Consider the following 26,422-nt stretch of genomic DNA (forward strand, 5'->3'; position numbering starts at 1 on the left):
GGGATGTGGGACCGGGATGTGGGATTGGGATGTGGGACCGGGATGGGGGACCGGGATGGGGGATTGGGATGGGGACCGGAATGGGGGATTGGGATGTGGGATTGGGATGTGGGATCGGGATGTGGGACCGGGATGTGGGATCGGGATGGGGGATTGGGATGTGGGATTGGGATGTGGGACGGGATGTGGGATCGGGATGTGGGATCGGGATGTGGGATTGGGATGTGGGATCGGGATGTGGGACCGGGATGTGGGATCGGGATGTGGGATTGGGATGGGGGACCGGGATGTGGGACTGGGATGTGGGATTGGGATGTGGGATCGGGATGTGGGATCGGGATGTGGGATTGGGATGTGGGATCGGGATGTGGGATTGGGATGGGGGACCGGGATGTGGGATCGGGATGTGGGACTGGGATGTGGGATTGGGATGTGGGATCGGGATGTGGGATTGGGATGGGGGATTGGGATGTGGGATCAGGATATGGGATCGGGCTGCGGGATCGGGATGTGGGACCGGGATGTGGGACCGGGATGTGGGACCGGGATGTGAGACCGGGATGTGGGACTGGAATGGGGACCGGGATGGGCACCGGGATGTGGGACCGGGATGTGGGACCAGGATGGGCCCCGGGATGTGGGATCGGGATGTGGGACCGGGATGTGGGATTGGGATGTGGGACCGGGATGTGGGATCGGGATGGGGACCGGGATGGGGGATTGGGATGTGGGATCGGGATGTGGGACCGGGATGTGGGATTGGGATGTGGGACCGGGATGTGGGATCGGGATGGGGGATTGGGATGGGGGATTTTGATGGGGGACCGGGATGTGGGATCGGGATGTGGGACTGGGATGTGGGATTGGGATATGGGATCGGGATGTGGGATCAGGATGTCGGACCGGGATGTGGGACCGGGATGGGCACCGGGATGGGCACCGGGATGTGGGACGGAGATGTGGGACCGGGATGTGGGATCGGGATGGGCCCCAGGATGTGCCCCGGGATGTATGCTGAGCTGTGTCCCGGAGCCAGGGGAGAAGGGGAAAAGGAGATCCCTTGCTCTGGAGAGGTTCCACAGCAGCCCAAGGACCAGGAAACATTTCTCCAGCCTTTCCAGAGCCCTTGTGGGGCGGGAAGGACGTGCCCTCTGCCCAGACAGCAGTGCCCCAGAGCTGGTAAAGTCCAGCCTGGGGAGCCATCGTCAGCCTTTGTACTCCCGAGTCCCTCCTGGCTGTAAATGCCACGTGGTGCAGCCTGTGGCACCTCAATCTGCTCCTGGCACCTCAATCTCCTCCTGGCACCTCAATCTGCCCCTGGCACAGTCAAACTGCCCCTGTTTTCCCTGCCATGGTCTGGTCCAGAGGAGCACCTGGCACAAGATTCCTTGTGGGTTTGCCCGTGAGCGTCACGTGCACGATTCCTCTTTGGAATCGTGTTTACAACGATGGATGGCCCTGGAGAGACGTAATTCATGTGAGGCTGCCGGGAGCAGAAAGCTCCAGGTGCGGCTCAGATGATTTATAGCTGGCCTCTTTATGGAACACAAAGCCCCGTGAATTATTGACCGTTTTTTCCGAGAAAAAACGGATTCGATATCATATTATGGCTGGCAGTTCTCCAGCTCCATCCCAAAGAAACACCTGACACAGAAACGTTTCTGTGTTTGACAAGGAACCCTCAGAAATCACCCACGAAACCAAAGCCTGGGGAACCGCCGCAAAAGCTCAGCCCTGCAAAAGCTCAGCCCTGCAAAAGCTCAGCCCTGCAAAAGCTCAGCCCTTCCCGCTCCTTGCAGCCGCTCTGCAGGGCAAAAACTCGGCTCTTCCCGATATTTCTGGCTGTTCTTTGTCTTCCTGCTGGACTTAACTGTGCCGGCTGGCACCCAAATATCGGGAGAGGCTGCTCAGAAGGTCGCTGGAACATGCCAACAGAGAGCCCTTACACCGTAAATCCCTCGTACTTTTAATCACCCACCGACAGCAGACACAAAGCCAATCCAAATAAACCATGATCTTCCCGAATACAGATGGTTTGCGTTGTCGAGAATTGGCTTGAACAGATTAAGAGAGCCCCGAGCTAAGCAGAAAATGCTCTTTAGGAAATGAGCTGGATGCCTCTGGCTCACCAAACAGCATTAGGAGAGCAAACTGCTGCCAGAGCCTGCCCAGAATGACTTGCTTTTTGCTCTCCTATTCATTATTTATTTATTCTGAACAGCTCTGGCGAAAGATGGAATGAGAGTGCAACAATCCCCGGGCACTCGGGAGTTAAAAATCACCCAGACAAGGCTCCCTTTGCTTTGATTCCTGGGTCTTTTAAACGATCGTTGCCCTTTAGTGACTGCAAAGGGACATTTAAAATGATCTGTTCACGCTGTATCAGAGCTTAAAAAATGGTAACAGTAATAATGGCAAGGTAGGGATTTGATCTGGTTGGCTTTTCCCTCCCTGGTTCCAAACAGGATTTCGTGATTTCCACAGAGGAGGAAATAAATCTGCCTCTCACGGGGCTGAGAGGAGGCTGTGTGCTGACACACCTCAGCATCCCTCAATATTTAATGCTGTTACTTAACAACCTTTTGCTGGGGAAAAAAAAAAAAAAAAAGAAAAAAAAAAAAAAAAAAGCTTTTTCTCACTGCAGAGAGATTTTTCTCTTCCCTTCTGGAAAATTTTCCTCGGGAGCGTTAATATTTTATCAGGCTGCTGTTGTGCTCCCTGTCCTCAGCACACACCTTCCTCAAAGCAGTGTTGGAGTGGCTGGGGGCTGAGCAAGGCTCTGAGCACAGAAAGACAAAATGAGCCCCGGAGAAGTCGGGATAATTTCTCTCTTTCTGTCAGCAATGGGCAGTTTCCAGGAAAGGGAAAACCCGACATTTCTGAGCTATTTCAAGAGCGATAATAGAATTGCAGGGCCTGATCTCCCGAGGTGTGGTGCCACAAGGGCTTTGAAAAGGGGCTGCTAATTGTTCTGGAAGGCCTTTGATGTAGCCAGCGCCTGTTTTTTTGGCCAATCCGGGGACTCTGGCCCGTCAGAGGAGGCTTTTCTTCCTGCTCGGTAATAAAGCTGAGGATGTTTCACCTCGCCGAGCTCACGAGCAATCCAAACACCACGAGGTTTTTGTTCTGCAGACTGCTGCTTTCCCTGGGATCTCAGAGGAGTGTGGTGCTGGGAACCCCGGGTGGACAAACCCGGGAGAGGAAAAGGGAAAATAAAAAGAGATCTGAAACCCTTCTGGGGTCACAGTTGTCCCAATTTGCACCTGAGTGTGACACCCACCTGTGGGTGAGCTGGAGACGGGATCTGGGGCAGGACTCCCACACAGGAGCTCTGCACACCTTGCCTGGGAACAGGGGTGAGTCACACAGGCCCAGAGCCTCTAATCTCTGGGGCATCTCCCCAGCAATGCTGCCCCTCCTGTTCCTCTCCACCAGCCACCCGAGGGACTCACAGCTCTCTCTGATGCCCCCCTGGACTGCTCACCCCTCGAGGGAGGGAAAGAATCCCAAAAGACTGGTGCAGTGACCATTCAGGCTCCTCTCACCGGGTGTCTTTGTGAAAAATGACCTCCTTCTCTTGGTTTCTTTATAATTTTAACTGTTTAATTCGACTTCTCCTGGCTCTTAGATGATGGTGAATGGGGGATAATCGCCAGCTGTTCATCTGCCCAGAGATTTGGGCTTTTCCTGACCTCTAACCCCTCCTTCGGTCCCTTCCCTGTGGCACACCCAGTTCCTCCAAAGCACACCGGCTTTCCTTACCTTGTGGGGCCTTCAGAGTTACCTTTCCACCAACCCATTTCAGCCTTTGGGGTTCTGAGCAGTGCCTTCATCCTCTTTTCCCCCCTCCCAGCCCGTCACAGGGTGGCCCTTTGGCAATCAGAGCCCTGACAGACCCCACGCTGCCACCACAGACCTGCCCCTCCCTCTGAAAGGGCCTTTTGGCTGCAGATTTTGGGGACTTGCAGCACTAAATATGGCCTTGCTTAGCACAAGCTGCTGGGCCCCCTCAAGAGCTGGCCCCCTGCCACCCCAACACATGGCCATGGTGAGACACTCTGTGAAATGTGCTTGCTGAGGGCACAATTCCGTGGCCAGCATCCTGCAGGAATACTTTGGGCTGGCGAAAACCCCGAGCCAATGCTTTTGGGAAGGAGGCAGGAAGGAAGAGAGGGCTCAGCTCGAGCTCTGGAGCCCTGCCTGCGGGAAGAGGAACACAGGAATTCAGGGCTGCTGGAAGTTTCCAGATCCCTGCCTATACAGGTCACTCTCCTCAGGATTACCAAGAGGGAACTTGCACTAAAATCCCTCTCTGCAGACCTTAAAGGGGGACATTGCTGCCTTCAAGGTGGGCAGCCCGACCTTTCCAAACCCTCCTGCCCCCAGCAGGGATCAGCACAGCCACCCCACCCCGTGGAATTCCGAGGCAGGCATGCATATCTCTTGTTTCAGGGCGGGGATTTCTCCTGCACTCCGGGGTTTCACAACCTGGGCTGCGGCTGACAATCGTTTCCCCTCCCGTGTCTGCAGGGCATGGAATGGCTTCTCCCACTGGGGAGGCCTGTCCAAGTTAGGACAAGCCCTTCTCTTCCTCCTGGGAGGTTTTGGAAGCACAAGGGCAGCTTTTTCTCATCCTCCTCAGCCTGTCACGCTTGCTAACATCTTCCACCTTACTCTTCGTGTCCAGCTGGGATTGTGGGATTATCAGCATGCACAGGGATCCACAAAACAGAGGGATAACAGAGAGGTCAGATTGTCCAGTCCCGAAAAGGCCATTTCCATCCACTCCCATCTACTCAGGAATGCAGAGTACAGGCAAACTACTTCAAGGGGGTTTGGCAAGACATTTCAGGGCCACTCATCTTTCTCCCAGTGCAAAAGAGAGAGGTTGGATCTCCCTTTCCCAAAAGCAGCTTTCCCGTTTCTGTGCCTTCGTTTTGGGGCTGTGAATCCAGACCAAACTGAGCAGAGGGATAACCCCTTGCTCCTAAACGACTTCCAACCACATCCATGTGAGGCCACGAAGATTTGGGGAACAGGGACCTTTTGTTTGTCCTCCAGGTGATGCCCCCAAGTCCAATCCTTCAGGAAATGCCCCCTCTTTAAAAAAAAAAGCACAATAACAACCAGGAGACCCTGGAAGATCCTCGGGCACAGAAAACAGCAGCATCCCTCTGAAAGGGCTGGAAGGTTTGGCTCCAGCCCCACAAAGTGCTTGCCAGGATGTGGCCCCCACCCCACCAGCTCACAGGAGAGGTGTTCAGATGTCCCTGCTTGGTTCCAGCCGAGTTTGTGTCGCTTTTAAAAAATGCCTGTGGCTTCCAGCAGAGCCAGCTGTCCCAGCACAGGTTATTAACCCGAGGAGCCTGAGCCCCCAGGAGTGCTGGAGCAAAGGATGCTGCAGCAGGAATACTGGAGAGCGTTAAACAACCTGTCAGCGTTTCCACGGGGCTTCCAGCAGGGTCACTGCAGCAGGGAAGGGAATCAGGCAGCTGGAGGGGAGGGAATTATCCTCATAAACAGTTCACTTGCAGGCAAAGAGGACTGGGAGAAATACCACGGAAGCAAAACAGAGCTGGAATATTTCCCTGTTGGCCTCATGGCAGCTCCAGCTGCCCAACACCTCCCCACAGCCCGGGGGTGCTTTGGGAGAGGGAGGGTCCCGCTGAGCGGCAGAGAGGAGGCAGGGAAGAGAGGGAACAAACAAAACAGAGCCCAGGGAATTAACTGAGAGGAAGGGATTAGCTGGAGGAGAGCCGGGAGGAGCGTAGTGAGCACAAGGGTGAGTGGGAGGGAAATGAAGCTGAGCCGTAGGCGGGTGAGAGGTACATAAAGCCACGAAGATGAGACCGGATTAGAGCCGTGAGTCAAACACTGAGGCATGGAAGGAGCCCACAGAGGGTATCCCAGATCCTTCTAATTCACATAAAAACCTCTGCTGGAGACCTGTCACACAAAGCCAGTGTGCACCCAGGGGGGTCAGTAATGCCCACAGGTCCTGATGGGAGCTCTGGGGGTGACACGGGTTCCAAACGTGCCCAAAATACATTGGGGGGATGAAATATTTTTGAAATCATTTCAGGTTTTACATTTTTGCACCAGTCTTACCTGAAAGAGGAGGAATTTGTATGGTTCATGCTCCCGGGGCAAATTCAGGCTCCAAAGAGGAAGCAGTTCCATCCACCCAGGCTGGGAATTACATTCCTGGACATTTTTCCTTCCTCAAGCACACGGGGAGTTAAGACCCTCACTCTGCCAAACAAAACCAGCCAACACCAGGTTATTGAAACCTGTGATCAGCAAAGCCCAGCTCCTGGTTGGCCAGAACAACCTCTCCCTCCCCTCATTTCTGTTTCAAATCAATCTTTCCCACAGCTCCACTGTGTGATTTCTCTGGAATAATTTCCCCTGAGCTTCAGGTTTCGAGCTATGTCCAGAGGGAACAGCATTTGAACTTCCTAAAGCACCTTTCTTGGTGCCCAGCAAGAGGGCAAATACCAAAATAATCCCTTTTCCCTGTGCAGAGACAGCCTGCAAAAGAACCAGGGGAAGCTGGAAGCCAGGAAAAGAAGAAGGGTGCTGTGACAAGGGTTTCAGGAAGGCTGCATGTGGCCCCTTCATTGTAAAGCCCCTAAAATAATACATATATATGAAATAAATACATGTATACACACAGCCACGGCTGTTGGTACAGGCCCACTCAGGCACATGTTGCATCAAATGATGCTGAGAGGTGGCTAAAAGCAGCCACTTCCCTCCAAGCCAACCAAACTGACTCACTTCCACATGTCTCTGGTGGAGCAGGGGGATGTTTCAGGGGTGATTTAATCTCTGGACAGTGCTTTGAATTGTAAGTAATATCATAATCCTGGGGGATTCCCCTGGTACTGTGAATTTTCACGGGATTATGGCTGGGATTGCCTGGCAGACTGGATTTTCCATGTTTTTGTCAGGCCAGTGAGCACAATCTGGAATAACACCTCACAAAGGACTCTGAGTAATGTCAGAGTAACTCCTGAGCACAGAAGTGCCCCCAGGGAAGCAGGGGATGGAGCCACAGAAAATAATAGCAGGGTTTTATTCCTGCCTCAGTCAAGGCACACATTCCCTTCCCTCAGAAAGTATAAAAGCAGCAAATTACCCCAAATGGGCCCAGCTTTGTGCAGCCAACAATGCAAGTCATAAAATCAATAATATCCCCAAGCAATTGCTGGGAGCTGAACAGTGGGATCCACTGGGGGAAAACTAAGCAGGAATAAGGTTCCCTTAGGGAAAGGCTCGTCCCAAATCCCAGGAGACAGAGTGCAGCAAGGAAGGGGGACAGCAGAAAAGCCTGACTTTTGATTAGTGGCAGCACAGACTCATAGGGAGAGACAAAGACAAAATAAACCTTCGACTGAAAAAAAAAAACCACAAAACAAAAAAAAACCAAACAACAACAAAAAACAAAACAAACAAAAAAAAAAAACCAAAAAACAAAAAACAAAAAACAAACAAAAAACAAAACAAACAAAAAAAAAAAACCAAAAAACAAAAAACAAAAAACAAACAAAAAACAAACAAAAAACAAAAAAACCAAAACAAAACAAAACAAAACAAAACAAAAAACCCCCCAAAAAAACCCCCAAAAAACCCCCCAAAAACAAAAACAAAAACAAACCCAAAAAAACCCCCAAAAAAAACTAACAAAAAAAAAAAAAAAAAAAAGAAGGTGATATCCTAGGTGTGCTCTGATGGGAACATTTCAGTGTTCAAAAGGGACCAACCTGTGGGCAAAACTCACCTTCCAGCTGAAATTCCAAAACGGGAACCCGGGAAGGAACGAGGTGCTTGAGCACTCGGGACTAAATTAGCTCATCTCTTCTGGGGGAAAAGGGAGAGAGGAAGGAAATTCGGGAAGGAAACACAAGGGGAGCAGGCACAGAAATCAGGTGGCTCGCTTTGTAGTTCCTCGGAGCTCAGGCCGGGAATTCCGCGGGGATGCTTCCCCACCTGTCGGCAGCAGCCGGGAGTGACAGCGGAATGTGCAGAGCTCTGGCTGCTATTGATCTGTTGGTCCCTTCGTTCGAAATATTGACTTTAGGGAACTGAAACCTCCGAAAGATGCAGACTCAGCCTCTCTGACACCTCAGCCTAGGAAGACTTCTAACCTATCAATTTTGTCTGAAAGCTTTTCATTTAAATGGGGGGGAGGAAGCAAAAAGAGGAGAAGGCAACCACATTTTTTCTTTTTTTTCTTTTTTTTCCTTTTTCTTTTATTTTTTTATTTTTATTTTTTCTTTCTCTTTTTTATTTTCTTTTTTCTTCTGTATTTTATTTTATTTTTCCTTTTTATTTTTTACTTTTTTCTTTTTTTTTATTTTTTCTTTTTATGTTTTCTTTCTCTTTATTTTATTTTTTTCTTTTTTCTTTTCTTTTCTTTTATTTCTTTTCATTTTTTCTTTTTATTTTTTCCTTTTCCTTTTCATGTTTTTTATTTTTTTAATTTTTTTTCTTTTTCTTTTTATTTTTCTTCCTCTTTATTTTATTTCCTTTTTTATTTTTTACTTTATTTTATTTTATTATTTCATTTTATTTTATTTTTAATTTCATTTTATTTTATTTCTTTTCATTTTTCTTTTTATTTTTTCCCTTTCCTTTTCATGTTTTTTATTTTTTTTTTTATTTTTCTTTTTATTTTTCTTCCTCTTTATTTTATTTCCTTTTTTATTTTTTACCTTATTTTATTTTATTATTTTATTTTATTTTATTTTTTTATTTCATTTTATTTTATTTCTTTTCATTTTTCTTTTTATTTTTTCCTTTTCCTTTTCATGTTTTTTATTTTTTTCTTTTTTTTATTTTTCTTTTTATTTTTCTTCCTCTTTATTTTATTTCCTTTTTTATTTTTTACTTTATTTTATTTTATTATTTTATTTTATTTTTTATTTCATTTTATTTTATTTCTTTTCATTTTTTCTTTTTATTTTTTCCCTTTCCTTTTCATGCTTTTTATTTTTTTTATTATTTTTCTTTTTATTTTTCTTCCTCTTTATTCTATTTCCTTTTTTATTATTTTATTTTATTTTATTTATTTATTTTATTTTATTTTTTTATTTCATTTTATTTTATGTTATTTATTTCCTTTTATTTTATTTATTTTATTTTATTTATTTTATTTTATTTATTTTATTTTATTTATTTTATTTATTTTATTTTCTGCCTGCAAACTACACAAGAGGAGGCGGCGGGATCGGTCGGGCCGGGGCTGGGCCCGGGGAGCGGCCCCTCCCCTGCTCCCCGCCCGGCCAAGCGGGGGAACCCGTCGGGCCGGTCTGGCGGCGGCTCCCGGGCGCTGCGGGGCCGCCGGAGCGCGGGAGGAGCCGGGACACGAGCGGGGACGGCGGCCACAGGTGGGGCCGGGGGGGCCCGCCGAGGGGCCGGGGGTCGGGGCAGGGCTGGGGGGCCGGGGCTGACCCGCGGGCACCCGGAACGCCTTCCCTTCCCTTCCCTTCCCTTCCCTTCCCTTCCCTTCCCTTCCCTTCCCTTCCCTTCCCTTCCCTTCCCTTCCCTTCCCTTCCCTTCCCTTCCCTTCCCAAACCTTCCCAAACCTTCCCAAACCTTCCCTTCCCTTCCCAAACCTTCCCTTCCCTTCCCAAACCTTCCCTTCCCAAACCTTCCCAAACCTTCCCAAACCTTCCCAAACCTTCCCAAACCTTCCCAAACCTTCCCTTCCCTTCCCAAACCTTCCCTTCCCTTCCCTTCCCCACCCTTCCCCACCCTTCCCAGACCATCCCCTGCCGGCAGCGGGCGTTTGGAGCTGTCGGAGGGCGCCGGCCCCGCCGGGCACTGACTCGCTCTCGTGGCCTCGGGCTCTTGCTCCCCGCTTTTCTTCCTCCCCCTCCCCGTGTCTATAAATGATGAAAACAGCCTTCAGGGCTGCGGGGTGATTCCATCAGGCGATGTTTATACAGCCCTCGGAGCAGCACTAGGTGTCTGCGTTAAGGAACAGTATAATTCCGCAGCAGAAAATCCCGGGAAAGTTACTTGTGAGAGCAGTGCTTGGCTTGGAAAGGATATTTTGAGCTCCGAGAAAATCGGTGTCCCGGTCCTGTTCCCCCCCGGTCGGTGCCTATAGCATGAATAGCATCCCTTCCTCGCTAAATGGAGCAGCTAATGGAGCATTTCGGCGCGGCTCGGGTGTCACCGGGAGCCGGGTTTGAAACCCAAGAGGCCGAAGGGCACGGGGGAGCGCTGGCAGGGAGCGCTGCCGGGGTGAGCAACAGCGCGGGGGGTTCCATCCCCGCTCTCTGGGGGGGATTTGGGATGAGCTGCCACCACCACTGGGGCTGCTGCTGCTGGAGTCCCTGGGTTTTAACTCCCTGTAAAAGTCTGTGCTTGCTTCCAATTTCTGTCTGGTTCAGGAGTCGAGTGGCATTTGGTCATTTTGGGGTTTCTCCACTGGCGTCCATATTAGAGCATGGGTGCTTTTGTGCCTGTCCCAGGCCTGGGTTTGTCCCCGTGTTACCTTGTAGGCATCACAGAGACTCTTTCCAGCAACTTCTAAACTGTCCTCACTTAATTCTGCCGCGGGAGACAGCTTGTCCATGCTCTGTTCCTTTGCCTCGCACTTTGGGGGGGTGAATTCCAAAAGCCACTCGCTCTCCTGGCACCAAAGCTATTTTGAAACGAGCCCCAAGGTGTTTCCCCGCTCTGCTGTCGCCGTGGTGGTGGTTTGAGGGCCGAGGAATCTCCTCTGCCAGCACTTGACCCTGGGGAGGGGTTGATGGGTGTCGTTCCGGGGGTGATGTTCTTCCCCGCCCCTGTTAAATGAGATGCTTTGTGCGGCCGTAGCCGGGAGCTTGTGAAACCCAACCCGGGCTCTGCCGGTGACTTCCCCAATGCCCTGGGGCAAATCACTTACCCTCTCTGTGTCCCGGCGCTTGTCGGGGTGAGGAACGCGGTGCTCACACCTCTGCTTTTCATTCCTCTGCCACGTCTCCGTGGGTTTTCCTCACGTGTTCCTACGTAAATTAGAAATACGCTTTAAATTGGGCGGTGGAGACGGGCAATTTGAGCGAGTTGGTGGATGCTCTGGGCTACAAAACGCTGCACAGGGGGAGGCAGAAGTAAAGCCTGGAAAAAAGCGGGGGAAGGATGAGCAATGTGGACAAAACAGGAATTAAATCAAGGAAAGGACTGTTTGCCAAAGAGGAGGGAGAGGAGCAGCATGGAAAGGTTTGGAGGGCTAACCAGAAACCTCCCTTTTGCCTAAGAAACTTCGCAAGGCAAATTAATGCCACGGTTTGCCTGAGGAATGTTTTTGTCACTGAGTGCACACGAGGTGGAAATCAGCCAAGAAACCCTTTTCTGCCTTGTTTTGTTGCAGATGGAGCCTGATTTGAAGCAGGACACGGGATTCTCTGGGAGCAGGCGGTGTCAGCACCTGTAATGCAGCCTCTGCTTCAGTCCCACACCCCACTGGATGAAGGTCAGTTTAGGAAAACACCTGCAGTGTCCATTGGAGGTGCTGCCAGAAAAGGTATTTTCCTGTAATCTCCCACCTCGGGAGCAGGAAGTAACCTTTATTTTTCCCAGCTAAAAATCCCTGCTGGTTTTGATGGGTAGGGCAATATCTGGGAGAAGAACTCTATTTATAACGTGCCAAACAACGCTGTTTGAGTGTGCCCCAAAGTAATTCTTATTCCTTTATTAACCCCAAGATAGGCTGTTGTACAATGTGAACCTTGAGAGCAACGTGACACCCTCTTAAAAAGGCAGGTGGAAACCCCTTCAGAGTGCCCTGGGACCTGCAGCTTGAGCAAAGGTTACCAGCTGTCTTATCTTCTGCAAAGATAGTCTTGCCTTGGACTTTAAATGATGGGACTCTGTTAATGAGAAATCCCAGGGCAGATAATGGGTAAAATGATAATTTTGGTTCTGCCATGGCCCATCTTCAACCATCCCTGTGTGGCCTCAGGCAGCTGGGCCTGTAGGTTGTGGGTTTCTCTCTGTTAAGATGATTTTCTGTAGGATTTTTGGTGTCTAGTTAATCTCTCCCTCGTGTTGGCCCACAGGGATCAATTAATTATGTTGGAATGCCTTTCATGCACAGCACAGCTTCACTTATCTGCATTTTATCTGCAGCCACGCTGGGATCAGTTGAGTTTGAACCTTTTAGGGGTAATTCTGAGTCACCCCAGGCACGTGTTGGCAGGTTCTGGGTGGGAATTTTCTCCGGGGTCACAGTGCAGGGACTGTGTGTAGAGTCAGGAGCTGGGTGGACCCAGAGGAGTTGATTTATTCCAGTTTATTTATATCCCTTCCCAGCTCAGACTCCCCATTCTGGGATGGCAGAATAATTACTGCTGTCCCTTGGGGGAAGATGTCATTGGAGTAATTGTGCATCTGCCAGAAGGTCCCTGGGGAACCCCTACCCCAGGGGCTGATGTCAGACGTGCTTTCCTGGGGCAGTTTTGGGAGCTGGTACTCAGCCCTCCTGTGAGCTGGTGTTGGTTCCTCCAGTAAAGAACTAAATCTGATCTGTCTGAGGATCAGGCTTTGCTCTTTCTAAGAGCTGGTTGAAGCAGTGGAACATCTTGCTGTAGCTGAAGCAGCTCAGAAGGGTCTCTCTGAGTTCCTTTTCGTGCTGTTTGGGTTTGCAGCATTAAAGTTACAGTCCCGGTGACCCCAAGTTCTCAAACCAGTGTCATGTGCAGTGACTGTTAGAGCAAGATTGGGTTTGGCTGTTGTTAAATGCCTGCAAACAAATGCAGTAAGTGCTTTTTTTACAAGGTTTAAATTATTCCCAATTAGCTGGTGCTTGCCCTGAGGCAGGAGCAGACACAAAACCCCAGCGACCAAAGCACTGTGGAATTTGTCCTTTTGGTATGTAAAAACTGGGGCAGGTAGAGTTAAATTGGTGTTTAATGCTACTTTCATCTCCTTCACCTCCCCAAATATCAATACTGCCCTTGGATCAGCTGGATTTTCCAAGCTGGGAGCCGGAGCTGGGTGTTGCTCCCTGCCAGCACGGGACCCAATGCTTCCTCTAGACTGAAGTCAGTGTTTCTGCTTTGTGACCTCCCTGAAACGGGGTGAAAGCCCCTTCAAACCTGGAACTAGAAAGCGAGGACCAGCTTTTTAAAGTGCTCTCTGAGCATTTGATCAAGCAGTAACTAAGAGCTGGGTCCTTCCAGCCCAGGTGATTGTTCTCCACCTTCCTTGAACTCCTGACACGGCCCTGCCAGCCCAGCCTGCTCTTTTCTTCCACGCTAGGTGACAAGAAACTTAACTCTAAACCAATTTGTCGGGCTGCCACTGGAGGGCTGCTCTGCCCCGGGCCCCGCAGCAGCACCTCTGGTGGCGTCGTAGGAATTTCCATTTAGCCACCAAACAAAAGCAGTGTGGTTCTGACATCTCATCGAACCCTCTGCATGATTAATTAGCTCATTAATCATTAAGCAGTTAATCGGTAAAGATTAATAGGCTGAGGGCTGAATCTCTGGGTGCCAGGAGCTTGTTTTGTTTGTCGCAGAGCGAGAGCCAGTCAAGGATCTGGTGGCGTTTTGTGTGTGTGAGGAGCTCCAGCTGCTTTCCCCCCACGGGAGGTGTTAGCAGGGCAGAAAGAACAACAGCAGCCAAAAAGAGCAGAAATGAACCAAAATACCACAGTGAGCCAAAATATTCACGGGGCCTGAGCTGGAGCTTGAGGTGTATTCCCTAACTCCGAGGCTGTTCAGGGAAACAAACGATCTCTTCACAGACCTGACAGGTTCCACCCCCGTGGTAGTGACCAGCTGTCATATTCCTGGCTAAGCCCATCCCAGAGCAGCCTCCAGCAGCTTGGCTGGCTCCTGGCAGAAGCTGTGTTAGTCCCTGCTGGGTTTGGGGTGTTTTGGGAACCGGCAGGCTCGGGAGCGTGGCCTGCCCGGGCTCCCCGCCAGCACCTTGTCACTGGAGCAGCACAGGCAGTGCTCATTAATATTTATCTCTCTCTTCTGGCAGATATGAAGGAGGGGACACAGTTCAGCTTTGCAGGAGCTGAGGTGGGGTTTGGTGTGGCCCCCTGTGGCCAAGCAGGCCTCCAGTAATGGGTGTCTGTGGGCTGCCCAGTTCCTCCATCCCACTGGCAGTGTGCTGCCTCTGGAGCACACGGTGTTCCTTGGGCTGGTGGGTGCCACCAAATTACACGGAGCAGGATGGTAATGAAGGCCTGGGACGAGAACTGCCTGTGCTCTGGGCTGGAGAACCGAGCCCCTGCCCTCTGCTCTCCTGGGGAAACTGGTTTCAGATGCGGGGCTGGTGACCGGCACCAAGGAGAGCTGTGGTTTCCAGCCCCTGCTCTGTGAAGTCCTTTCCCTAACCTGTCCAAAATGCCAGCAGGGCGTTAGCAGGATGACCTCAGAGAGGGACTCAGAGACCACCCTGGACGAGGACTCCCAGCCCAACGATGAGGTGATGCCCTACAGTGACGATGAGACGGAGGACGAGCTGGAGCCTCGGCAGCCCGGGGCTGAGCCGGGACAGAGCCAAAGCCACGGCGAGGAGAGCCGAGAGCCCGGCAGAAAAGGTACCAGGGGCTGGGGAGAAACCATCCTGTGCTCAGTTGTCAGGTGGGATTTGGAAGAGCTTATCTGAGTGTGGAGGAGGAGTTGATGGCAGGTCAGTTTAACAAAGCTCCGTTCCGAGCTGCAGCAACAGTTCTGGACCACCAGTCCCTGCATAAAGCTAATGAGTTGTGTGGTGACCTCCTCTTAATTAAGGCAGGCACTGGATGTGCATGGCCTGTGCTCTGGGAACTGCTGGAGCACAGCTCCAGATGCTTGTCCTCCCAGTCCTCTGGGAACTGGCACCAGCATAAGCTGTTTGCCGGGTCCAGCCAGTGGTTTCCCTGGATTTCTGCTCCCTGAGGCTTGCACGGAGCAGATTTCCGCCTCACCGCTCCTTTTGTAGCCTCCTGAGATTCCTGAAAGGTAAAAGGTGAGTGGGAGGAGTTCAAAGGAGCCATCAGGTGCAGCCTGTGGCTGCTGCCAGGGGAGGAACATCAGGGGGAGGAACCTTTCTGGCATCTCTTCAAGCCCGAGGAAGAGCTGTAGCTCCTTTAAATCCCCCTTCTGCAGGGCTGCAGTGGGAGCACTTTTCATTTAACCAAGGCCTGTTTAATTAATACAGATTCCTTCCTGCTTGGGTGGCAACTCCCCTCTGGTTTTATAACCACCTCTGATGTGTTTTCATTTTACAACCCCCATCACACGTTTCGTTTTGGGGATTTGTGTGATGACATTCTTTAAAGATGATGACTGACCAACGCAGCTGCCCAAATATTAGGCATTAGTGTCAGAGATTAAAGTCATTAATTTCATGGAGCTTCCTTCCTGCAGGTTTTATTTCAGCACCTAATTTGCCGGTTTTCTATCAGTTTTATCAATGTTTTCAGAATGTGGTGAAGAAATGTTTATGTAGACTCGTTGACGATTTTGTTTAGCCCTGTCATTTTCACCAAATTTAATTACTTTCTCAATTCGTGCTCTCATAAACTTTTAACCCCAGACCCGGTCCTCCAAGGTAAACATTTCTCTTTTATCTTCGGGGCTCGTTACGAGCTTGTGGCTTTCACGTTGGATACAAGCCCCGAAAAAAAAAAAAGGGGAAAGATCCAGGTGTGCCAGTCCGGACTTGCCGGAAGGTGGGAGGAAAACAAAAGGCTTTGTGCTCCCACGCCTCTGCCGCCGGCGGTTTCGCGGGGAGGAGAATCCCAGGAAACCAGGAAGAGCAGCCGCGGGTTGAGGGAAGGGGGAGATGCTCGTGGGATGAGTCAGGGAAGCTGCGTTTCCAAACCCTGCCTGCGTCAGTCGCAGGCATGGAAAATCACTTCCCCAGTGCAATTCCTATCCCTGAATTTTCATGAGATCGGACAAAACTGAGGAAATAAAATGAACCCTGCAGATTTGTCCCTTTTTTGTGGGTGCAAATGAAAACCATGGCACCTTTTAAATCGTTAAGCAACACTTCTTCCTACCCCCGGTGACATTTGAATTGTTAATAAAGACAAATAGCCCGGAAAACCGCCTTGAAAAGCTTTTTTTTAGCCTCTGCACTAAAAAGCAGGTACCAGCCTTGCTCCAGTCGAAGGTGCCTTTAGAAGATGGATTTGAGAGAAAGCCTAAAAGGGCCAGATTTGTTCCCTCGTGTTTGTGGCGAGTTTTGACCTGTTTTGTCGCTTCCAGATTGCACCTGGCAAGTGAAAGCAAACGACCGGCGCTTCTACGAGCAGCCCGCCTTTAAGAGAACGATCTTCCTGTGCTTCAAAAAAAGCAAATACGCGGTAAGTCGTCCCGCCTCAACGAGGTGCTAACTGCCAGGCGAATGCTTCCTTTATCCCCGCGGCATCTTCGGGATGGCTGGGGAGCGGTGGAAAAGCCACCGTTCCAACTTCCTTAGGGTTTCCAGCAGAGGAGGGGGAACTGGGTTGGGGGTCGTGAATGGAAAATCAAGGTTTAGAGAAGCCAGGTGCCCTCAGCCCAAAATATCTTTGCTTAAAAATATGCACATTTGTGATGGAAGAAGAACCTGACATTTGGGTTTCTCCCACAGGACAATGCAATTAAGACATACAAGTACAACCCCATCACTTTTTTACCTCTGAACCTGTTCGAACAGTTCAAGAGAGCAGCCAACTTCTATTTCCTTGTTCTTCTCATTTTGCAGGTAAGAAAGGCAGAGAACACTCCCCGTGGAGGGAATTTGGGCTCAGTGGTATTTGTGACACAGTTCAGGGCACTGCCTGAACTGTTCCCAACAGAAACAGGATGGGCTGGATGCAGAGCTCAGGAGTTTCATGGGGAAAAGATGTGCCTGGAGTTCAATTCTGGAATCAGAAGCACCCACAGAATATATGATTTTTAAAGAGGAGCTGGTGCTGATGTCGAGCAGCACAGCCAAGCTTCTCCTGGAGAGTTTCGTTCATTCTCACAGCCTGACTTAAAAAAATTCCCTCTGCTCTGTTGGTTTCTTTCTCCTGCCCCAGTCAGATCGGTAGGAAACGCCTCCTTGAGTTGAGCTCGTGCTGAACTGACCTGCTTCCCTTGCTGTTTTGTAGTCCATTCCCCAGATAAGCACCCTGGCCTGGTACACGACGCTGGTGCCCCTGCTCTTCGTGCTGGGAATCACTGCAGTCAAAGACCTGGTGGATGACATTGTAAGAGCCCTGCTCTGTTCACCTGAAGAGCAAACCCTCCCCCCCGGTGGAGCTCCTTTGCCCTGTTGTGACACGTTCTCTGCTCTGGTTTCAGGCCCGGCACAGGATGGACAACGAGGTCAACAACAGGACATGTGATGTCATCAAGGATGGAAGGTGTGAATGTGCCTTGTTTGCCTTGTTGCTGAGCTCTGTCAGGGATCTGAGGCCGTTCAGCTCTCTGTTCTCTGCTACCCGGGGGGGAAAACCTAATTGCAACTGGAGGAGAATTGGCCAAAGGAATAATTTAACATTAATCCTGTGGCGCTAAATCTGTGCTGAGAGACTCTGGAGAGAAGGACAGGAATTTATATCCAGGTGGAGGGGGAAGAGAAGAAGTAGGTTAGGACTTCTAAATTACAGACCTGTTTCCAAAAAGCAAACCTACTCTATCCCAAGAGGTCCTGTTTTCCTCTCAAGGAAAGTTCAGTATTGCAAGATGTATGGAGTGCATAGTGCTCTAGATTAAAGAGTAGTAATCATCAAACTATCTTGATATCAGGTTCAAAACCACAAAATGGAAAGATATTCAAGTTGGCGACGTCATTCGTCTGAGGAAAAACACCTTCATTCCTGTAAGTGCTGCAGATGCTTTTGGTTTATGTTTCTGCAGAGTTCTGGGGGAACCTTGACCTGCATTTATTTTTATTTGATTTCTTTTCTAGGCTGACATTTTGCTGCTGTCCAGCTCAGAACCAAACAGCCTGTGCTACGTGGAGACAGCTGAACTGGATGGGTGAGGATGTCTCGGAGTTAATTTGGGATGACTGCTCAAAGAGCAAAGGGGGTGCACCTCAGATTCTGCCTCTTAAGTGGGGAACTGTGGGAACTGTGTTGATTCCCACCATTCAAGGATCATTATAAATCAGTGAGGGTCCACTGGAGTGCCACAGAGATGTCAGAAGTGTTGGAGAATGTGACGTAGGAAGGACATGGACTGATTTTTTACCTTTGGAAAAGGTTGTCCAGAGAAGTGGTGGCACCCGTGGCATATCCATTTCCTCCATTTAATGTTGTTCAAACATCTCTCCTTTTTATCCTTTTTATCCTTTCTTCTCAGTGAGACTAATTTAAAGTTCAAAATGGCCCTGGAGGTGACACACAGGCAGCTTCAGGAGGAGAGCTCCCTGGCAAACTTTGATGGTTGGTACAGCTCTGTCCTCGGCACCATTAAAAGCAGTTCACAGCTCAGTGCAAGCAAAGTAAAGCTCCTCCTGTGCTTCTTGTGAATTAAACACATTCCCCTCCAAATTCTGTAGGTCTGATTGAGTGTGAAGAGCCCAATAACCGACTGGACAAGTTCACAGGAACGTTATTCTGGAGGAACTCCAGTTACTCCCTGGATGCTGATAAGATTTTGTTGCGTGGGTGTAAGATCAGGAACACGGATTTCTGCCACGGAATGGTGGTGTTTGCAGGTGTGTTAACATTTAGAGTGAAAAGGCATCTTCATCCTCTAGACATCACCTGCATTTCATGTCCTGGTGTGGTAAAACAGCCACTTGTTCCTTTGTTATATCTTTCCCCTGTTTGAATTTTTTACTCTTCATTTTTAGGTGCTGACACCAAAATTATGAAAAACAGCGGGAAGACGAGATTCAAAAGGACCAAGATTGACTCCCTCATGAACTACATGGTTTATACTGTAAGGCTTTTTGTTTAAAATTCCCAGGGTTTTTGAGTGAGTAGTGAATGCCAAGCCAGGTGTGTAACAAGAATGTCTCCAATTGTTTTGCTGAGCTGGGGTGGAGCAGGAGGAAATGCAGGAAGGTGCCTGTGTGGGAAAGGTTTACTCCTGTTCTCCTGAGGAATCCCTGTCATGTTTTGATGGGGATTTGGGATTTAAGGTGGGCAGAGAGTGACAGGCCCGTGTGCCCCCCGCAGATCATCGTGGTCCTCATCCTGCTGTCGGCCGGGCTGGCCATCGGGCACACCTACTGGGAGCAGCAGGTTGGCAACTGCTCCTGGTACCTGTACGACTCAGAGGACTTCAGCCCTCCCTACAGGGGCTTCCTCAACTTCTGGGGCTACATCATCGTCCTCAACACCATGGTGCCCATCTCCCTCTACGTCAGGTAGGGGGGTGCCGGGGCGGTGCCGTGATTTCGGGGCTGAGCTGCAGCTGGCAGGGAGAACATTCCAGCGTTCCCTTTCTCCTTCAGTGTGGAAGTGATTCGCTTTGGCCAGAGCTACTTCATCAACTGGGACCTGCAGATGTACTACGCCGAGAAGGACACGGCGGCCAAGGCCAGGACCACCACGCTCAACGAGCAGCTGGGGCAGATCCAGTACATCTTCTCGGACAAGACCGGGACCCTCACCCAGAACATCATGACCTTTAAAAAGTGCTGCATAAACGGCCAAAGATACGGTAATCTGGGCAAAGGGAGGGATTTTAATGCTCCAGGGAAATCAGGTGCACACGAGTCGTCTGAGTTCCAGCTGAACTGCCCCGGTTTGCCCTGGCACTGAGTAAAGCTCCAGTACAGTTGAATAACTGGGGTTTTCCCACTGTTTTCCCATTTAGAAAGTGGAACTTGATGGGCTCGAGTGGAAACTTCCCAGCAGAAAATTTACAAAACTATTTACTTTCACTAAAATGTTTTGGGGACAAGACCTAGAAACAAACGAGGAAATTCAGCAAGAGCAGCAGCTTCCCCTCTCCCTGTTCCTTCCATTCCTAGTGCAGGACATAATTTAGATCTGTCTGACTTCGTGCTGGGCTGTAAAAGCTTTGTTGTGGTCCCTCTGACGGCGGGTGCTCGCCTTGCAGGAGACAGCCGGGACCGAGCGGGGCAGCTCCAGAGCCACCCCGAGGTAGGTCTGCGGAACTGCGGCACGGGCACGGCGCCTTGGCACGGCGTGGGGAGGTGCCGGGGGGCACAAAGCAAGGGCACCTGGGGTAACTCGGCCTCTCCCCTGCCCCGTTTTCCAAGCAGCGAGTGGATTTCAGCTGGAATGTGTACGCGGACGGGAAGTTCCTCTTCTATGACCACTACCTGATAGAGCAAATAAAGGCTGGGAAGGAGCCAGAGATTCACAAGTTCTTTTTTCTGCTTGCCATTTGTCACACGGTCATGGCTGACACCTCTGATGGTGAGTGTGGGCTTTTTGTTGGGTTTTTTTTTTTTCCTTGTGCAGGAGGAAACGATAATTCACATGCAGGGATTGCACAGGGGAGAGGCCCAAAGGCAGTGCTGATCCCATAAAGGAGGAGGAGTGTTATCATGCTCTTTTCAATGAAACAAACCCAAATGTAGAGGTGACCAGCTATTGAATTCGGGGATGGGAAACATCAGGTTGGAAGACTCAGTGAAAACGTGGGAATGTTGCTTCACTCCCACCTTTGTGAGCTGGTGATACCAACAGCACCCTGTCCTTTCTTGCTCTTGGGGCTGTGTCCACTCGTTGTATGGGTGTCTGTGGCCAGGGGTTGGTCTTTTGGAGCTTAAATGGCTGCACTGAGAAGCCAAGATATCGAGGCAGAGGAGTTTTTGGTGCCTGCAGGCAGGTGGGTTCAGGACTGATCCCGATGGGAGCACATCCAGCAAAAAGGGGTCCTTGGTCGCTGTTCTCCGTGTTGGGGCTGTCCAGGTGTGTCCTCAGGTGTATCCTGGCTTTCTCTCCTCCCCCCTCCAACGCTGCAGGTCAGCTCAACTACCAGGCAGCCTCCCCGGACGAGGGGGCCCTGGTGACGGCCGCCAGGAACCTGGGCTACGTCTTCCTGTCCCGCACCCAGAACACCATCACGCTCAGCGAGATGGGCGCCCACAGGACCTACGAGGTCCTGGCCATCCTGGACTTCAACAGCGACAGGAAGAGGATGTCCGTCATCGGTGAGCTCCTGGCGACCGACCTCCGTGAAAAGGGTGTCTCCTGGGGGAAGGGGGGACTGGGGGGCAAGAATTAACAGCTGGGTGACAGCCCTGTGGCACAAGGAGCCTGATCTTGTAGCTTTGGCACGTAACAACAGGCTGAAAAATCCAACCTGAGACTGTTCCTCTGTGCTCTGACGTTTTGTGCCACCTCTCCTGTTTTCCTGCGCAGTCAGAGAGGCCGGGGGGGACATCAGGCTGTACTGCAAAGGGGCTGACACGGTGATTTATGAGAGGCTGCACCCCAGCAATCCAAAGAGAGAGGCCACAGAAGAGGCGCTGGACGTATGTTTGTTTTTTATATGCCGGTTTTAAATCAACAATCGTGTCTTTCTGACAACAACGTCATTAATTTCCTTCTCCTGAGCTATTAACACAAATGCCACTGCTTCTGCAAATCAGACTTGTTTTATCAAGCTTTCTGAATCCCCTGGTCTTAACTCTTACATTTGGATTGCAAATGAAGAGTTTTCTTTTGTGCATATCATTTTTCAGGTGTTTGCAAATGAAACTCTCAGGACTCTCTGCCTGTGCTACAGAGACATAAGTCAGGACGAATTCGACGTGTGGAATAAAAAGTTCGTGGAGGCCAGTTTAGCTACAAGTAACCGAGATGAAGCTCTGGACAAAGTGTATGAGGAGATAGAAAAAGACTTGATTGTAAGAAGCTGGACATTTTTAGTGTACTTCTATTCTTGTATTAAAAGAAACCCATTTTTTTATGCTACTAAACCCCTGCATTTCAAATCCCCCCCAGCTGCTTGGTGCAACAGCTATTGAAGACAAACTGCAGGATGGAGTTCCAGAAACTATCTCCAGACTCTCCAAAGCAGACATCAAAATCTGGGTGCTCACTGGTGACAAAAAAGGTGGGTTTGCTTACAGCCAAGGAGCTAAAAACAGGAGGATGTTTTCCTGTTCATCCACGCTGTGGCATTGAAAGGGAATTCTCATACTGAGGCATAAATCAGAAATTACTGAAGTGCTCCCAACAGACAGAACTTTCAGTAAATACTTTCCTCTCCATTTCTTCTTGTAGAAACTGCTGAAAATATTGGGTTCTCTTGTGAACTCTTGACAGAGGAAACAGCCATCTGCTATGGAGAAGATACCAGGCAAGTGAAAACACAGAGGATTTCCTCTCCAGGGTTTTCAGTCTGGGACTGACCAAGCTCAAAGTTTGTCCTTGGTTCTCCTGTAACAGCCTGCCCCTCTCTTTCCAGTGCTCTCCTGCAAACTAGGCTGGAAAACCAAAGGAACAGGGCTGGCTCCAGCCCCCATTCCTCTCTCAGGATGAACGAGCCCTTCTTCCAGGGCAGCAAAGATCGGGCTCTAATCATTACAGGCTCCTGGCTGGTACGTGCAAAGGCTGGTTGGGATTTTGGGGGCCCCACCAGGCCCCAGTGTCCCTCCCTGAGGGCTCTGTTCCTTTGTCCTCACGAGCAGTTCATTAAAGTGCCAGAAATGTGTGCTGGGAGTGTAGTGACCGGGAGTGGGACTGGAAAGGGTGCAGAAGGGAACGCGACACATTTCTCTTGCACAGAACGAAATCCTGCTGGAGAAGAAAAAGAAGAAGAAGAAGAAGCTGAAGCTGAAGTTCCCCCGCACGGCAGAAGAGAAGGAGAAGCAAGCTGAGAAGAGGAGGAGGGCTGAGGCCTACAAGGAGCAGCAGCAGAAGAACTTCGTGGACCTGGCGTGCGAGTGCAGGGCGGTGATCTGCTGCCGCGTGACGCCCAAGCAGAAGGCCATGGTGGTGGAGCTGGTGCAGAAGTACAAGAAGGCCGTCACCCTGGCCATCGGGGACGGCGCCAACGACGTGAACATGATCAAAAGTAAGGCAGCTGCAGCACTCTCTGGCTAGGACACATCTCCTCTGCCCCGCTCCTGCGCTCTCTCCGCTGTCCCTCTCTGCTCCGAAGACTCTTCCATCTGTGTCACTGCCACAGGGCTTTTAGCTTCTGGGCCTGTTTCCCTTTCTGAGGAAGCCCTTTAGGAAATGGTTAGTGGTTTTTCCTGATCTATTTTTTTTTTTTTGTTTTACACATTCCCTCAGAAGGGACCTGAATTCCCTCTGTTCTCATGTTGGGGGTTACAGCGGTGTAATATAAAAACCAAATCAATAGCCTGGGTGCCCCTTGCCTGGGGGCATTAACCATCCTGGATCGCAGCTGCTGCTCTTTGAGCCACTTCCCAAGAGATCCCACTGAGAAGGAAACCTCTGGGATGGGGTTTATGTCCCTAAACTGCCCGGCCAGTTTGTTCAGGGCTTTGCTTGCTCCGTTTCGTCATTTGGTTCTCCCTCGGTCAGATTTCCCACGTCTGTTGTGACAGAGCAAGGACTGAGAGAGAACCCAGGTGACAATCACGTCCAACCTGGCGTGTGGTGTTTGTCTCCTTGCCCCAGCTGCCCACATTGGAGTTGGGATCAGTGGCCAGGAGGGGATGCAGGCCGTCATGTCCAGCGACTACTCCTTCGGGCAGTTCCGCTACCTGCAGCGCCTGCTGCTGGTCCACGGGCGATGGTCCTACATCAGGATGTGCAAGTTTCTGAGATACTTCTTCTACAAGAACTTCGCCTTCACGCTCGTCCACATCTGGTACTCCTTCTTCAACGGCTTTTCTGCCCAGGTAGGAAGGGCTGCTGGGCTGGGATCACGGCAAGCAGGTCCTCTGTCAGTGCAGGGAGCTCAAAGCCATGGGAGGAGAGCACATGGAGGTTTTCTCAGGAGCTGGAGGGGAAGGGTGGGATACAAAGAAGTCACCGACTCTTTTGCAGACAGCCTACGAGGACTGGTTCATCACCCTGTACAACGTGCTCTACTCCAGCCTCCCGGTCCTGCTCGTCGGCCTGCTCGACCAGGTACTCCCACAGACGAGTCCAAAGGCATCTGCCTTTGCTTGCATCAAACAAGGGCAGTTTGTTTGGGTTTGTGGTGTTTAAAATGTTTTCCTCCTGCATTACTCCGTGCAAAGCCCTGCTATTGGACAGAGAAAGGGATCTGCCATTCCCTTTGGGACACCTCTCTCTCACTCTGAGAACAACACTTTGCAACAGCTTTCCTTTCCTTTCCCCCCTTTATTAAGGACGTGAGCGACAAGCTGAGCCTTCGGTTCCCCAGACTCTATATTTTGGGCCAGAGGGATCTACTTTTCAACTACAAGAAGTTCTTTCTAAGTTTGCTCCACGGAGCTGTAACTTCACTCATCATCTTCTTCATCCCCTACGGAGCTTACATGAAATCTATGGGACAAGATGGAGAAGCCCCTGCAGATTATCAGTCCTTTGCTGTCACAGCAGCCTCTTCCCTGATCTTTGTCGTCAATTTTCAGGCAAGTAAACGTGGCTTCCTGGACTCTGGTGCTCTGAGAACACCTTCTGCTCACGGTTCTAAATTTCTCTGCTAAAAATGTAACAATATGCAAAAAGCAGTTGATGATATTTGGAATTAATAAACTCACTGGGCGCTTCTGCTTGCTTTCAGATTGGCCTGGACACATCTTACTGGACTTTTGTTAACGCTTTCTCAGTGTTTGGGAGCATTGCACTTTACTTCGGGATCACATTTGACTTCCACAGTGCTGGAATCCACGTCCTCTTCCCTTCTGGCTTTCAGTTCACAGGTCAGTCCTCGTGGTTTGTGGCTCTCGCTCCTGTCTCGGGCAGCTCTGTCACACACTAATTGTTCTGTTAATTGCCAGGAACTGCTCCCAACGCTCTGCGCCAGCCGTACCTCTGGCTCACCATGATCTTATCCATTGCCATCTGCCTGCTCCCTGTAGTGGCCCAGCGTTTCTTGGCCATGACAATCTGGCCTTCGGAGAGCGACAAAGTGAGTGCAGTCTGCCTTGGTTTGGTGAATTTGGCAGGTGGTGTTGGTGCTGAGACCTGGGCTGGTAGAAGGTGGCCCTGCCCGTGGCAGGGGAGTGGAGAGGACGGGCTCGAAGGTCCCTTTCAACCCAAACCAGCCTGAGATTCTGTAATTCCCTGAGAGACAAAGAAGTGATGGTGCCCTCAGGGAGGTGACACAAGCCTGGGGCTGGGGTCTTGTGGGCAGAAAGGGTGCAGCTCAGTGGGGGCCGATTGACTGCGTGCTTGGCTGAGACCTGGTGACACCACAGAGACCCCGGGAGGGTTCCGAGATGCCCAATTTGGGTTTAATTTGGGCCGGGCTGCAGTGCCGGGGGGACGGGTTGTGGCCGCTCCTGCCGTGCCCTGAGCTGGCCCACGGCGCAGGGGCGGTGCTGCCCTAACCCCCGCCCCCGGTGTCCGCGCAGATCCAGCGGAACCGTCGGAAGTACCTGCTGGAGGAGCAGCAGTGGCGGCGCCGGCCCAGCGCCTTCCGCCGCGGGCTCTCCGCCCGCCGCTCCGCCTACGCCTTCTCGCACCAGCGCGGCTACGCCGACCTCATCGCCTCGGGCCGCAGCATCCGCAAGAGGAGGGCCCCGCTGGATGCTGTGCTGGCCACGGCGCCGGGCACCGGGGACGCCCGGGACGCCCGGGACACCCGGGACACCCGGGAGACGAGCTGAGGCGCCGCGGGATGGCCATCCTTGTCCCGGCTGTCCCGGTGATTGCACAGAACTGTTGGAAACGAACTCAGGATCTTTTTGAACCGTAAAGGGCATAAGGACAGGAGGGGGTTTTATGTCTTATCACGGGAACTTTCTGGGCTTGGACTCCTGGGGACACAAAAAGGCCAAGAGTTCTCCATGGAGCTGCTGATCCTTGTGTGACTGCTCTGTGTGACAGTGTGCTGGGAATGGAAACCCAGCAGGGTCAGTTTTTGGTGAGGCCTGGAATTGCAGACTTTCCACTTTTTAACACTGCGGTGGTATAAAACTGCAGCTACATTTCATATTTCCTTTGCGTGCTCCACTTCATGAACTACCCGGACATCACGGCCCTGGCAGAGGACCCTGGACACCAAGGGAGCTGGCACGGCTGAGCTGAGGGTGTGCCTGGCCACAAACTTCAGCCAGTGTCAGACTGGATTGGGAATTAGGATAGATCTGGTGTCCCAAAGCTGCCCCCGGAGCTGGCACAGCCTGTTCATTTCAGTTCTGGATACAGTGATGGATAACTGGAAACCATTCACTCCCACTGGAACACACTTCACTTGCTCTTACAGCATAAAAAGTGTTTTTATGAGTCTCTTTACATTTGCACGTTCTTTCCTCGAGTGTTTCACTTTTAGCTCCTTTCCCCTCCCGGCCTAAGGTCGATCATGGAAACGGTTTGATAGTACAAATCACGTCGAATGGAATGTACATTTCCGAAGTGCAATGCGAAATAAACCCCCCAAAGCGCAGCGCCGGCGTTGTGATGAGC

General features: G+C 50.7%; 1 protein-coding gene and 1 long non-coding RNA gene across 4 annotated transcripts; one reads left to right on the forward strand and one right to left on the reverse strand.

The window, feature by feature from the left end:
- Positions 1 to 5,245: 5,245 nt before the first annotated feature.
- LOC127464313 (uncharacterized) lies at positions 5,246 to 11,332 on the reverse strand. Of its 2 annotated transcripts, XR_007901298.1 has the most exons (4): positions 10,027 to 11,332; positions 7,784 to 7,863; positions 6,109 to 6,252; positions 5,246 to 5,492 (listed from the first exon to the last, which is right to left on the reverse strand). It is a non-coding gene; the product is annotated as an uncharacterized LOC127464313 (long non-coding RNA). The 2 variants fall into 2 exon arrangements; XR_007901297.1 differs by having other exon boundaries at positions 5,246 to 6,252.
- On the forward strand, positions 9,242 to 26,416 carry ATP8B1 (ATPase phospholipid transporting 8B1). Of its 2 annotated transcripts, none has more exons than XM_051774607.1 (29): positions 9,242 to 9,392; positions 11,369 to 11,470; positions 14,362 to 14,551; positions 16,209 to 16,306; positions 16,576 to 16,689; positions 17,081 to 17,179; positions 17,274 to 17,335; positions 17,721 to 17,793; positions 17,884 to 17,954; positions 18,279 to 18,361; positions 18,478 to 18,636; positions 18,775 to 18,863; positions 19,103 to 19,293; positions 19,381 to 19,589; positions 19,992 to 20,035; positions 20,158 to 20,314; positions 20,866 to 21,054; positions 21,266 to 21,378; positions 21,589 to 21,753; positions 21,851 to 21,962; positions 22,133 to 22,208; positions 22,317 to 22,449; positions 22,637 to 22,925; positions 23,498 to 23,721; positions 23,870 to 23,953; positions 24,178 to 24,423; positions 24,576 to 24,714; positions 24,793 to 24,923; positions 25,369 to 26,416. In XM_051774607.1, exons 2-29 carry the CDS (start codon positions 11,465 to 11,467, stop codon positions 25,621 to 25,623), a joined length of 3,801 nt encoding a protein of 1,266 aa, XP_051630567.1. In that variant the 5' UTR covers positions 9,242 to 9,392; positions 11,369 to 11,464; the 3' UTR covers positions 25,624 to 26,416. The 2 variants fall into 2 exon arrangements, with proteins under 2 accessions (XP_051630567.1, XP_051630568.1); XM_051774608.1 differs by having other exon boundaries at positions 14,365 to 14,551; positions 20,155 to 20,314.
- Positions 26,417 to 26,422: the final 6 nt, after the last annotated feature.

The sequence above is a fragment of the Manacus candei genome, unplaced genomic scaffold, assembly GCF_025592945.1.
Source record: "Manacus candei isolate 608988 ecotype Guabito, Panama unplaced genomic scaffold, ASM2559294v1 h1tg000209l, whole genome shotgun sequence".
Taxonomy (NCBI): Eukaryota; Metazoa; Chordata; class Aves; order Passeriformes; family Pipridae; genus Manacus; species Manacus candei.

Bases quoted from the DNA above. Each gene is read 5' to 3' on its own strand.
- ATP8B1 (XM_051774607.1), top strand. The intron at 16,307-16,575 runs GTAAGTCGTCCC...TTTCTCCCACAG, and splicing joins TCAAAAAAAGCAAATACGCG to GACAATGCAATTAAGACATA. The intron at 18,637-18,774 runs GTGTGTTAACAT...CTTCATTTTTAG, and splicing joins CGGAATGGTGGTGTTTGCAG to GTGCTGACACCAAAATTATG.